General features: G+C 42.8%; 1 protein-coding gene across 2 annotated transcripts in view; it reads right to left on the bottom strand.

The window, feature by feature from the left end:
• LOC138208977 (ras and Rab interactor 2-like) overlaps nucleotides 1–11485 on the bottom strand; it is a 35032-nt gene that overhangs the window by 11430 nt on the left and 12117 nt on the right. For both annotated transcript variants that reach the window (XM_069167257.1, XM_069167256.1), the window contains exons 3-7: nucleotides 7442–7536; nucleotides 5716–5905; nucleotides 5477–5591; nucleotides 3560–3632; nucleotides 2735–2826 (exon numbers count right to left, since the gene is read on the bottom strand). In XM_069167257.1, coding sequence (XP_069023358.1) covers nucleotides 2735–2826; nucleotides 3560–3632; nucleotides 5477–5591; nucleotides 5716–5905; nucleotides 7442–7536 — 565 coding nt within the window. The remainder of the gene's footprint in view (nucleotides 1–2734; nucleotides 2827–3559; nucleotides 3633–5476; nucleotides 5592–5715; nucleotides 5906–7441; nucleotides 7537–11485) is intronic.

Here is an 11485-nt window from a genome sequence, read left to right as displayed (position 1 = left end):
TTCACTCAACTGTAAACTCTCTTATAAAAGACTGTACTTAGCCTAAAAATGTTTTTATCTCGTCACCTAAACAGGCAGAATAAAACCTCTGACGAGTCGGATTTTGTCGGTGCGTTTTGGTAGAAATTTGGTTTTCATTCACAAATTAAATCACTTCTACTTTGTTTTTTTGTTTTTCAAAAGCATTGTTGAGTTGCAGACAATAAAACTTGCCACTTCCTTCATATATTTCAAACTAAAAGCAAACCAGGAGGAGGAGGCTTTGTTCCTTCTGGTATGCTTGACCTACGCTTTTAATGTGAAATGTCTACAAAGGAAGCTTCTAGTTCCACTCCAGGAGATTAACATCTATAGAGAAAACAAAAAGAGATCAACTATAGTGAGCAGTGGTGACTGACATTGCTCTCTTTGTACTGATGATACAATAAGATGTGTATAAACAAGAGAAAATTTGAAATAAAGATGCATCTCTAAGCCTTTTTTAAAATTTAGGTAAAATAAACCCTTTAATGCTAATAAAGAAATAGAGCATTGTGAATGTATTCCTGATTAAAATGAATATAACAAGAAGCGTCAACTAGCATTCCTGCAGTGGTTTTCAGAGCTTTTTGTTATTTGATGGAGAAATGTACAAAATGTCATGTAACACCATCCAAGCGGGGGAAAAAAAAACTGCTGCTGCTTACCTGGCTAAAAAAGTTGGAAGATGTCATAAAAAAAAAAACGTCAACAGCTGACCTAATTTTCAAGATAAAAAGCAAAGTAATAAGTTGAATTGGCTCAAAGCAAACACGACAGCGAGTCAAACGTCTCCGAGGCTCGTTTTGAAACACGAGTTTGTTTGTCGCATGCGTGAGACCAGATTCCACAACACAGATGAAGGCGGTCTGCGTTTTGTCTTTAAATAGAAGCTTTCCAAGTGTGGAAGGGGAGTTTCCCCCTTTGATGACAGGACGGGCTCACACTTCCAAGGACTCTCTCAGCCTCGTCGACATCAAGAGGAGCGATTCAAAAAAGGCATCGCTGTCCGTCCCGACACCCACATCCATTCACAGGAATTCAGAAGTCGAAAAACACAATGACGGCGTTTCATCTTTGTGCGGAGCTATGACACGGTTAACAGCAGACGCCGGCTCTCGTGTGTTTTCATACATGTGTGAGAATGTGGTGTGATGGCATGTGTGTGTGTGTGTGTGTGTGTGTGTGTGTGTGTGTTCCACTCGCCACTCCCTTCTCACCCACAGTCAGCACTGAGCTATGTCGTAGGCCTCCGCTGTAGAAAGCTGACTCACTGCCGTTTCACGGCAGCCGAGCCGCGAATAACTCCCAAGAGATAAAGTGACTGAGTCTGCTGTGAAACCAGACCCGAGCTGACGAAACAATAAATAAAACACAAAGACTGTCTGTTTTATCTCTCTTTGCCTGGTCTGACTGCCTGTTGGCAGGTTTGTGTCAGTTTCTGCAGGTAAAGCAGTGAAAACAGTGAGATCAAATCACACATCTTTGCTTTTTATTTTTTTATTTTAATGCTTCATTTGAGGGTTCGCCGACAGAAAACCAGACCACAAATGAGAAAGCAGGGACCTTTGGGATGATTATAATGTTAACTTTTTCTTCTTCTTCTTCTTCAAAAAAAATTGTTTTTCTAAATGCACCAAGATTTTTGTTTTACAGTCTGTCTGTTTGCAGTCCTTTTATAATTAAAAGAAAGTGGATATCCAATAAGTGTTGATTGTAAGTAAAACATTTCTCAATGAATTCTCTGTTTTCGTCTGTGTTGCAACCTTCAAATTTGTTGTTGTTCAAGCATTTTTTTATTTTATACACTTTATTAATCCCCGAGGGGAAATTTCTTCACTACAGCAGGGGGGCTCTCAGGGGGGAGATGCTGCAGCAGGCTGCCACTAGCGCGGCGCCAGGTAACCTGACCTGAGGTGCATGTTTTTGGATAATGGGAGGAAGCCGGAGAACCCAGAGAGAACCCACGCAAGCACAGGGAGAACATGCAAACTCCGCACAGAAAGGCCCAGGACCAGATTCGAACCCGGAACCTTTTTTGCTGTGAGGTGACAGTGCTAACCACTGCACCACCGTGCCGCCCCTACATTTTCTTAAATTTGATTTATATAGCACCAAATCACAATTTTTTTTTTTATTTCATGAGCGCCATGGACATTTATGTAGTTGTTGGCCCGAAGAACTACAGGCTAACTGAGCTCTCTGGGTCACCAGGGGGCGCTCTAGATGCAGCGAAAAATAAAATAAAACCTTGCTCTTTTTTTATGGGATTATTTTCAGATTGACCGCCAGAAAACTAATAAGAAGGAGTTACTTTAGCCAACAACCCCATAATAACTTACTGAAAAAATGTATTGGCTTTGTATTTTATGAGAAGTTGAATGGGAGTCTATGAAGCCAGAGGCTAACCGCTAGTGGCACTCGGCGGTATTGCACTTTATGGCACTTCTGATTTCAAATAGCTGCATTTCCAACTCTAAATATAATCCCACAATATGCAGCGCGAAGGATGCTAAGGATAAATCTGGAGAGAGCATGCAAAGTTAGCACGACCATGAGGCCCGATTAGACGCATCAATAGGAAATACAGCAGGCTAAAGTTAAACCAGAATTATCCTTTTAAAACAGATCATTTATAGAGAACCTTGCAAAACCTCGAATGTGGTCATTAAACACGTGTGTTTATACAAAAAAAAAAACGAATACATAAAGCTACCTGCTCCAAGCTGGGCCACCTCCTCCAGTTCTTTCTGCGTCTTGGCCGACGCAATGGCCTCTGGGAGTTTGAGCATGAAGGGCAGGACATCTCTTAGGTAAAGAAAAACAGACAAACATGAGAAAAATGCAAAATGTGCTGCAAAAGAAACATGAAGAGTGAGAACACAGATCGAAGGAGCAGCTGAAGCAGCAAGTCTCTGCACATTTACTGATCATTGTTTCCATGCATGCTGTCCTCATGTGTCAGCGATGCCTTGCCACAAAAGTGATGATGCCGTACGTTTGGTTGGCACAACACAAACTCTGAACGCTGGCATACAGAGAAGTGAAAACACTGATATCATCACTGATAAACATGCAAACAAGACCCTCTGTTTCCATAACGCGGCCGGAGATGCGACGCTCTGCACACACGTTGGGAACTCCAGAGCGAACACGTATGAACATTTCTGAGCATCAGTGAAATATCAGATGCCTGTTTGATTTCGAGGTCCTTCTCTGCAGGCAGATCTATTGTTGTTTTTCGGTGTTGCTTGCAGCGCAACTATTTCCTGTGTCTGTTGTTTAAGTCCTGCGTCTGTCTGTGTCTCCCGAGATGGCACGAGATAAAACAAGAAGTGAGAGCCCCGGGGCACCGAGAGTGGACTGCTTACTCAACAAACATTATTTTCATCCATGGATTTTCCTTCTCTGAGTTTCTCTCTCACTCATCACAGAGCAGCAGCAGCAGCAGCAGCAGCAGCAGCAGCTCGAGCAAGAAACAAAAGAAGCCGTATGATGCGACAGATGGACAAACAGACAGAGAGAGATGCTTGTTGTTTACCTGCTGATACAGTAGAAGGCCACGAGGCGAAACAGATCCGCAAAGCTGATCCCAGATCCCTCCAGAGAGAAGGCTGCAGGGAGACGAAATGCAGACAGATTGAAACAATATTTAAACTCTGGCAGTCGACGCAGGAGCTGACTCTGCAATGTTCTGCCAATAAACTCCGGCCTCGTCAGCAATTTTTCAATTTTTTTATAGTTGAAATTACGGGATCAAATTGGAGTCATTATTTAAAATCTACCAAAAATCCCCCCAAAAATAAACAAACTGAAGGCGTTTCACTGTTCACGATTTCACCTGTGAAAACATTTTTTTTACAGTTTCGGTGCTTCATTTTTCAGTTTCAGTTCTGACCAAGTAGGGAACCACTGTGATATCACCTATCGGTTTTTAAACGAGTATTTTAAAGCCGCCAGTCAACTTTGTATTTCATGAGAGAAGTTGAATGAGAGTTTATGGAGGGGGAGGCTTTTTGAAACCAACTCCTAGAGGCCCCTGGTGGTATTGCGGTTTTTGGCACTTCTGCATTGGCCTAATTTTTCAGACTCTGAAGCTGAGTCCACTTTTTTTTTAAACAGTCTATGTTTTTGAATGTGATACAGAAAATGTTGAATTTGTATGAACAGTGTGATGCACTCACTATAACAGGTTAAACGGGAGCAGATCGAAACTACCAACATTTAATCTTCTTACTTAAGAGATAAACAAGTGGCACACCACCACTGGACATTAGTATCAGGGCGCAAACCACTATTCAGCTCCTCTTTGGGTTACTAATACTTTTACTTTGCCTCATTTGAAACTGCATTTGCAGAGCTGTCTTTTAGCATCTAAATTCTATTCACAGCCAAAATCAAAAGACGGCAGCTACCCGTCTCAGTTTGGAGTTGCAAGAGAAAACCTTGTTGCAGACTTGTATTATTTTTGTTTTAAGAATTAAGTTCATACCGTACATGCACCGGGCCAACTTGATACGGCGGCAATAGACTGGAGGCCAATTGGCGAGCAGCTGACCCACATCTGAAGGCCAAACCAGGCCAAGGGCTCCTCCCTCTCCCTCCTTCCCTCACCACCATATCTGCGGTTATCTCAGTAGGGAGCATCCACAGCTGGTATGTCATCATATTTTGGCAGCGTCACAGCTCCACGCCTATTTCCCAAAAGTGAATCACTGTGACTAATTATTATGATTTCAATCATCACTTTTACCGCCAGTAGAATAAAGTTTTCGCGAGAAATACACTAAAATCACAGCGTACAAACATTTGATGGGTGAAAACCGTTGAGCGCCTAAATGTGAAGTCGTACCTGTTCGCCGCCACTCGCTGCTGCTACGCAAACAAACGTGACCTACAACTACCGAAGATAATTGCATTCTCAGCAAATCTTACCCGCTTGAAGAGAAGTTACGAGAGCGGGAATGTCTGCTTGCGTCCACAGAACATGTTTTATCACTTCATGCCAGCAATTTCATGTAATTGGTGCATTTAAAAAAAAACATGGAATTTATTGATGATATTCTGTATTAGGAATCTTTAATAAGACAAGACACACACACACACACACACACACACACACACACACACATGAGGGCCAAACTGACTCTAGACTTCCATTTCTCTTTTTTGTTTTCTTTCGGTTTATCTTTCTGCACTGCGGAGGCAGACAGGAAATGAAATTAGTAAATCTCTGACTTGGAGTACAGTGAGACTACAGGAGAGCAAAGGAAACTGAAAAATCACAGTTTTATCTCAGATTCATCTCCAAATCACAGCTTTATTTGTGAAGTAAGTCTAAATGCAAATAATAACGTTTACCATCGTCTAAAAGTGAGTTATGACTTGTGATATGTGTGATCTATTTGACTGGACATTAATTATTGAAATGATTGAATCCAACAAACGTGGTACTTACTGTACTGACTCTCTCTGACGGGGAAGTGACTGATGTTGCTTCCTGACTGTTCTTCCTTCACACGCACGGAGAGGATTTTCCTTTGCAGAGCGGCCGACTTCCTGACCATGAACACCTGCACCAGGAAAAAAAAAACAAAAAAAAAAAAAACACGAGACGTAATGAAGTGTAACATTCGGAGACACTCGCACTCACATCCCAGGATGGCAAACCCCCCCCCCCCCCCCCACCCTGCTCACCCCCGGCGGCTGTTTGAGCAGCATGCGGCTGGCCTCATCCTCGCTGACCGCCAGCAGCAGCCACACCGGGTGGGTTTGAGTCAACCGGTCCAACACGCTCATCCTCCTCCGCAGCGAGTCGTACCCAGAATCCCTTTCACCACCCGCTACGCCGCAGTGGGAGGCCTGCAGGTAAACCCCACTCTCCAGCCTGCAGAGGAGGGGATACACAGAGAGAGTTAAACACGCCTGCCACCTGCTGGTGAAAAATGGACATCAACATTTAAAAAGAATGTGGAAGGAAAATACTATCAGCAGTGCAGAATAACCTGGAGCCAACCGATACTAACATGTTTGTTTTTTTTTAAATATAATTTTTTTAAAGTTTTCCGTTTTTCGATTCCCTTTTTCTTCTTCTGGGCTGACGGAGTTCTTGCTTGGTCTTTTTTATTTCGAAGTGCAGTCGGACGTGGAAGCAGCTGACTTGTTCTCAACACTATTTTTCTCGTATTTTTTTACCCTCCGCTGCTGATTTTACAAAACATTTTGAAAAAAAATGTGATCGATATCCTGGTTTTGACTTAAAACTGTCTCTGGTTGCATGAAATATAAATAAATTCTGTCTGTCGGAACTTGAAACAGCAGAGGAACCATCAACATTATTAAAAAAAAAAAAAAGCAAGATCAGATTATTATTTTTCTGCCACTGCAGTGTTAACAGAACTGCATCCTGGAAATTTGTAAAATCCAGTTCAGGATCAAAACGGACCAATAAAAGTGACCCTGTTGAAGCTACATGTGACATATTTAATAAACTCCTAAAATCCTAGAAACACTGGTCAACACTTGCTCGGGGTTTTTTTCGCTGGAGGATAATAATATGGACGACATCGGTAACTCCCTTGATAAAAACAATAAAAGATCCCCCCCCCCCCCAAAAAAAAGGGGTTAAACATTTTGTTAAATAAGCTGCTTTCTGATGGCTTCGGTGATTCTTCCAACGACTGCGTCATAATCCTGCAGAAAGAGGCCACTCAGGAAATATCGCTGCCACGTGGGTGCACATGGTCTGCAACGTTCCTTAGGAAGGTGGAACGTGTTGAATTAACATCGACGTGAATGTCGGGACCCAACGTTTCCCAGCAGAACATTTCCCAGAGCATCAAACTGCCTCGTCTTCTTCCCGTCGTGCATCTCGCTGCCCTGCGAGACAATTCATCAGACCAGGCCGCCGTCCTTCTGTTCAGTTGCGACGTGACTGCGATTGTAGGCGCTCTCGGTGATGCACGGGGGTCAAGTGAGGGCTCTCTGACCGGCGCAGTGTGTCTTCTAACACCTTCGTATCACAACCGGCATGAAGGTTTTCAGGAGTTTTTGCTACAGAAGCTCTTCTGAGGGGGTCCGACCACGAGGAACGGCCATCTCTCCGCACACCCATCACACGGATCACCGGTTCATTGGCCGTACCTTCCTTTGACCACTTCTTGGTAACCACTACGCAACCAGGAACATCCCCATAAGACATCTTATCCATCACAGTTTGACCCTCAGGTCTGTACCGCTGCCCCGTTTTTCTTCCTGCTTCCATACACATCAGGAAGCTACCGCGGCCTCGTACGTCCCCACCGCACCCCGACAGGTGTTGTTGTGTTAATGATCGGAGTATTAACAGGAATCAAAAGAAGGCCGGTCGGGTTGATAACAGTTGGAACCAGGACGTGAAGAAAATGTGTGAAGTAAGTCTTACCCTTGAAGCTCGATGGGGTCATTGTCCGTAGTCTGGGAAGGTTGGACCATCTCTTTCGTCAGCTCCCCGATCTCCGACGCAAACGTGTCAATCAGCTGGAAGAAGACAGAACGAGAGGTTGCGACTGATGAGGGAGCAAAAGAAGAAGAGGAGGGCGAACGGCAGTAAACGAAACCGACAGCATTGCTCAAACACAAATGAAGAAACGAGAAAGTGAGCCTGGCGGACGGAGGGACGAATGTAGAACAAAAGGCAGGGAAACGGTTAGTCACTTTTCCTGTGTGTGGACCTCACTTCCTACAGGCAGGAAACACGGACACAAAGCTTTGTTTAAAAAAAAAAAACTAAAAAAAAAAAAACGAACCACAGTGAGATTCAGATGGAACATTTCCTCTCATCAGACTACAGAGATGCACGCGTACAACAACTCGTGCCCTCACTGAAAACAACATTTCTACAATAGCCAGCGCCGCAGCTGTAAACATCTGGAGATATCTTAGCAGGAAGATTTATTTCCGATGTCTCGCAGGACTATTTTCAGGCCGATGAGAGATAAGACTTATCACCGCTGTCACTCAAGTCTATGTACAGCGCCAATTAGTCACCAAAATAAAGGACGCTAGTGACAGAACGTCCTCCAGAGCAACGACTCTGATAATTGATTGTGCTTTTGTACTGCGTTGAGTTTTAACCAAATGGCACCCATTGGTTTTCCGGAGACACAAATGACCATATTTGGGAAAAGCGAGGGGGGCGGATCTGACCCAGAACTTGAAGACGCTGTAGATCAGACCGGCACATACTTTATCGTCGGTACATAGCAACTCGGCGTAGCGTTATCATTCAAAATCAGTTAGTTTATAGTAGAAGTTTAGAGAAAAGTCTCAGTTCTGGATGATGCAATGCCGGTCGGATGTACGCACTATGCCCCGCCTACCTATACTGGAAGCCTGACAAGTCAATCAAACTAGACACGCCCCTAGACAAAACCTCTTTGAGGCCTAATATCTAATTAATGCTGGAGTTATTTTCAGAAGGATCATCAGAAAACATTTATTAACTTTGTATTTCATGAGAGAAGTTGATGCCAGAGGGGTTTTTTTTTGTTTTGTTTTTTTTAAGAGCCAAGTGGCCCCTCAGTGGTATTGCACCTTCAGGCAGTTCTGCATTGGCTATACCTTTCTAGACCTGGAGACTACGTCCATTTTCATAAACAGTCTACGGTTTTCAACCTCGCAACTGTTTTTACGTTTTCAAATCATTTATTTTGAATATTCCGAATACAAAACCGGCTGCTCGGCTCATAAAGTGACAAGACGGCACACGAGATGGATCCAGAGCAGGTGTTTTTAACGTGAGCCCTCCCCCAACACACACCCAACCGCAACTCAGACAAACTGGAGACAAATGTGCACCCCCACCCCTCCACCCCACCCCTCCCCCGTCAAGTAAACAAGCAGTATAATGCAGCTGTGGATTTAGAGGGGACGAATTGACTTGCATAAAAAATATGCCGAATTAGCGACTCCTGTTTGCATCGTACCTCTGAATGTACAGACAACTATCACCGCATTACTGTGATAGAAAGTAAATATTGAAAAACTTAATTATTCTTTAGGAACTTCTGGCTTTAAGAGGAGTGTTGTTGGGTTTTTTTTTCAAATGATTTCCAGCCCAGATTTGTGAATGTTTTTTTCATGATAGACATCGGAAATAATTACATCCCAGATTATTGTTAACCCACACAGAATCTAAAACAATGTGAATCACGCCGTGTTTGATGAACAGTTAAAGTGCCTTGTTTCCACAAGCCACAGTGAGCTGACCAAATGCATTGACAGAACAACAATAACTAACTCCCAGTTGTTTTACAGAACATCTGTATTCATCAGTCTCTTTTTTTGTTTTGTTTTTACATCTCATAGCATCTTTGCCTCATTGACCCACAAATGTATTCCTCACTCAGCACAACTGCACACAATCCCCCACCCCCACCCCCCTTAAAAACCACAGAGTTGAAAACTTGGTTGATAAACAGACTGACTTCATGTTGTCTTGTTTTTTTTTTTTCTTCCCCGCATTTTCCACATTCCCTTGCTCCACGTTTTTAGAGCTCTCTCCGGGATTCAAAGCCTCCTCAAAAAATATCTGAGCAGATGTTGAAATCTGGATGCTTTTTCACTGATTATCTGGGTCAAATTGTGCAAACAAGAGTATGACACTTACTGATAGCACTTTGTAGTTTGGCTTTCTTGAAGAAATTGTATTTACTTGATTCCTGTTGTTCTGGGTTTTGTACCCTCATGGTTGAAATGCACTTATTGTAAGTCGCTTTGGATAAAAGCGTCAGCTCAATGAAATGTAATGCAATGTGACAAGATGGTTTCTGAAAGACATTAAGTGCTTACATTTCATGCTGTTGAATATTCCCCCCTAGCACAACATGATAAAGACCAGAAAACCATCAAGTATCATCTGTAAATGGTAAAAGTATGAGAAATCTCAGTGTGATAAAACCCACTCGTGGAGAAAAAGGACTTATGATAAAGGAGTTTCTGTACCAGAGCTTAAATTCTACCTTTCAACCACAAGGAGGCAACCTTTTCCCAACAGTCCTACTAAAGCTGGGTTCCAGTCCAGACCACAGTCCCCACAGGGCGCTCTGATTCCCCCACCCATTGCAGGACTAAGTGGAGCCAGCTCTGTTAAAGCCACAGACTCTCCCGGCTTTGTGTCGGGTCAGAACCGGATTAAACAACACGGGTTGACGCGTTAGCTCAGATGTTACTACGGCACTGAACTGAAGACGGGCGGTCTCGACAGCTGAAGTGTCGTTTTTCCTCTCAAAGAGTAAAAAAAAACAAAAAACACCCAACAAAAAACAGATGGTACAAACAGCTGAGGCGGCAGTTTAAACAGCGTGACCTCTGAATTAGCCCTGCTAGACCTGTGTTGATCCACCACAGGAAAACACTTTCAAAATAAAGTGTTCTCAACTTTCAGCCCTCGACAGTAACAAAGAATGATCTCACATGAGGTTCAGACAACAGCGTTTACGGTACAGTGCTCCTCGAGGACAGTGAAATTCAAGCCTCTATATGAAAACTGAGGGACAAAAGCAAAGCTACTGTAGACGACCAACCAGGCGAAGATGGCAATGGTATGTTAAAGCAGAGAACTTCAGCGTATTTGTGGTAATTTGAGCCATTTTTGTGGCGATATACTCCACTAAAGTAGAACCTTAAAGGTCCACATTGTAAACATTTAGATTTAAATTTTGCTTTTGATTATAAAGCATTATAACTCCAGGTGCATCTAAAATACCGTGGAAGAGTCTAAATGAACACAGCTTGTAATCAGCAACTGTGGTGTTTGGACGTCTGTAAGTTTGTGATGTCACAAAGCCACGCTGATTTTACCACTGTCCAAACTTTTATGTGGAAGAAAACACAAGGTGGTCAATCTGTTGCGGAGCTACAAGAATGAAGAAGACATGTGGTTAGCCGGAGTGTGTCACTCAGGATACAGTCAGCCAATCAGAAGAGAGGTTGTTGATGTCACCTTAAAGGTACAGACACAAAACAGCCTGTTCTTGGTAGAGATCCAGAAAGAAGCTGAAGTAAAATGATGTGAAAGAGTTAGGGTTAACCACAAACCACGAGACTATAAATAAAAAAAAATAATTCAAATCTGAGACCTTTTAAAGATAATTTGACAATTTGTGCAAAAAAATGTAGCTGCCAAGATGGATAATGTAATATTTCATCATCTTTCTCAATAACTAAATGACCAAGAACAATATTTTGGTGTCATCTGTTTAATTGGGTTCTCTTAATCCCCTTTAAGGACTTGCATTAGATATTAAGTCATGTTTACACAAAAATCAAGAAAATTCTGAAGGGTTCACAAACTTTCAAGCACCAATGTATGATGCTAGCTTAGCTTAGCTTAGCATAGCAACTGAAAGCAAAGGGATATAACTAACCCCTTGCTAGCTGGATGTCTAAGTTTAACGAAAAATGCCAGTCAGCACCAGTAAAGCTC

This window comes from Embiotoca jacksoni, unplaced genomic scaffold (assembly GCF_022577435.1).
Source record: "Embiotoca jacksoni isolate LCO1_2020_lvr unplaced genomic scaffold, fEmbJac1.0.p SCAF_4, whole genome shotgun sequence".
NCBI classification, from domain to species: domain Eukaryota; kingdom Metazoa; phylum Chordata; class Actinopteri; family Embiotocidae; genus Embiotoca; species Embiotoca jacksoni.
Note: the sequence above shows the minus strand (reverse complement) of the source record. Positions and strands in the feature narration are given on the sequence as shown.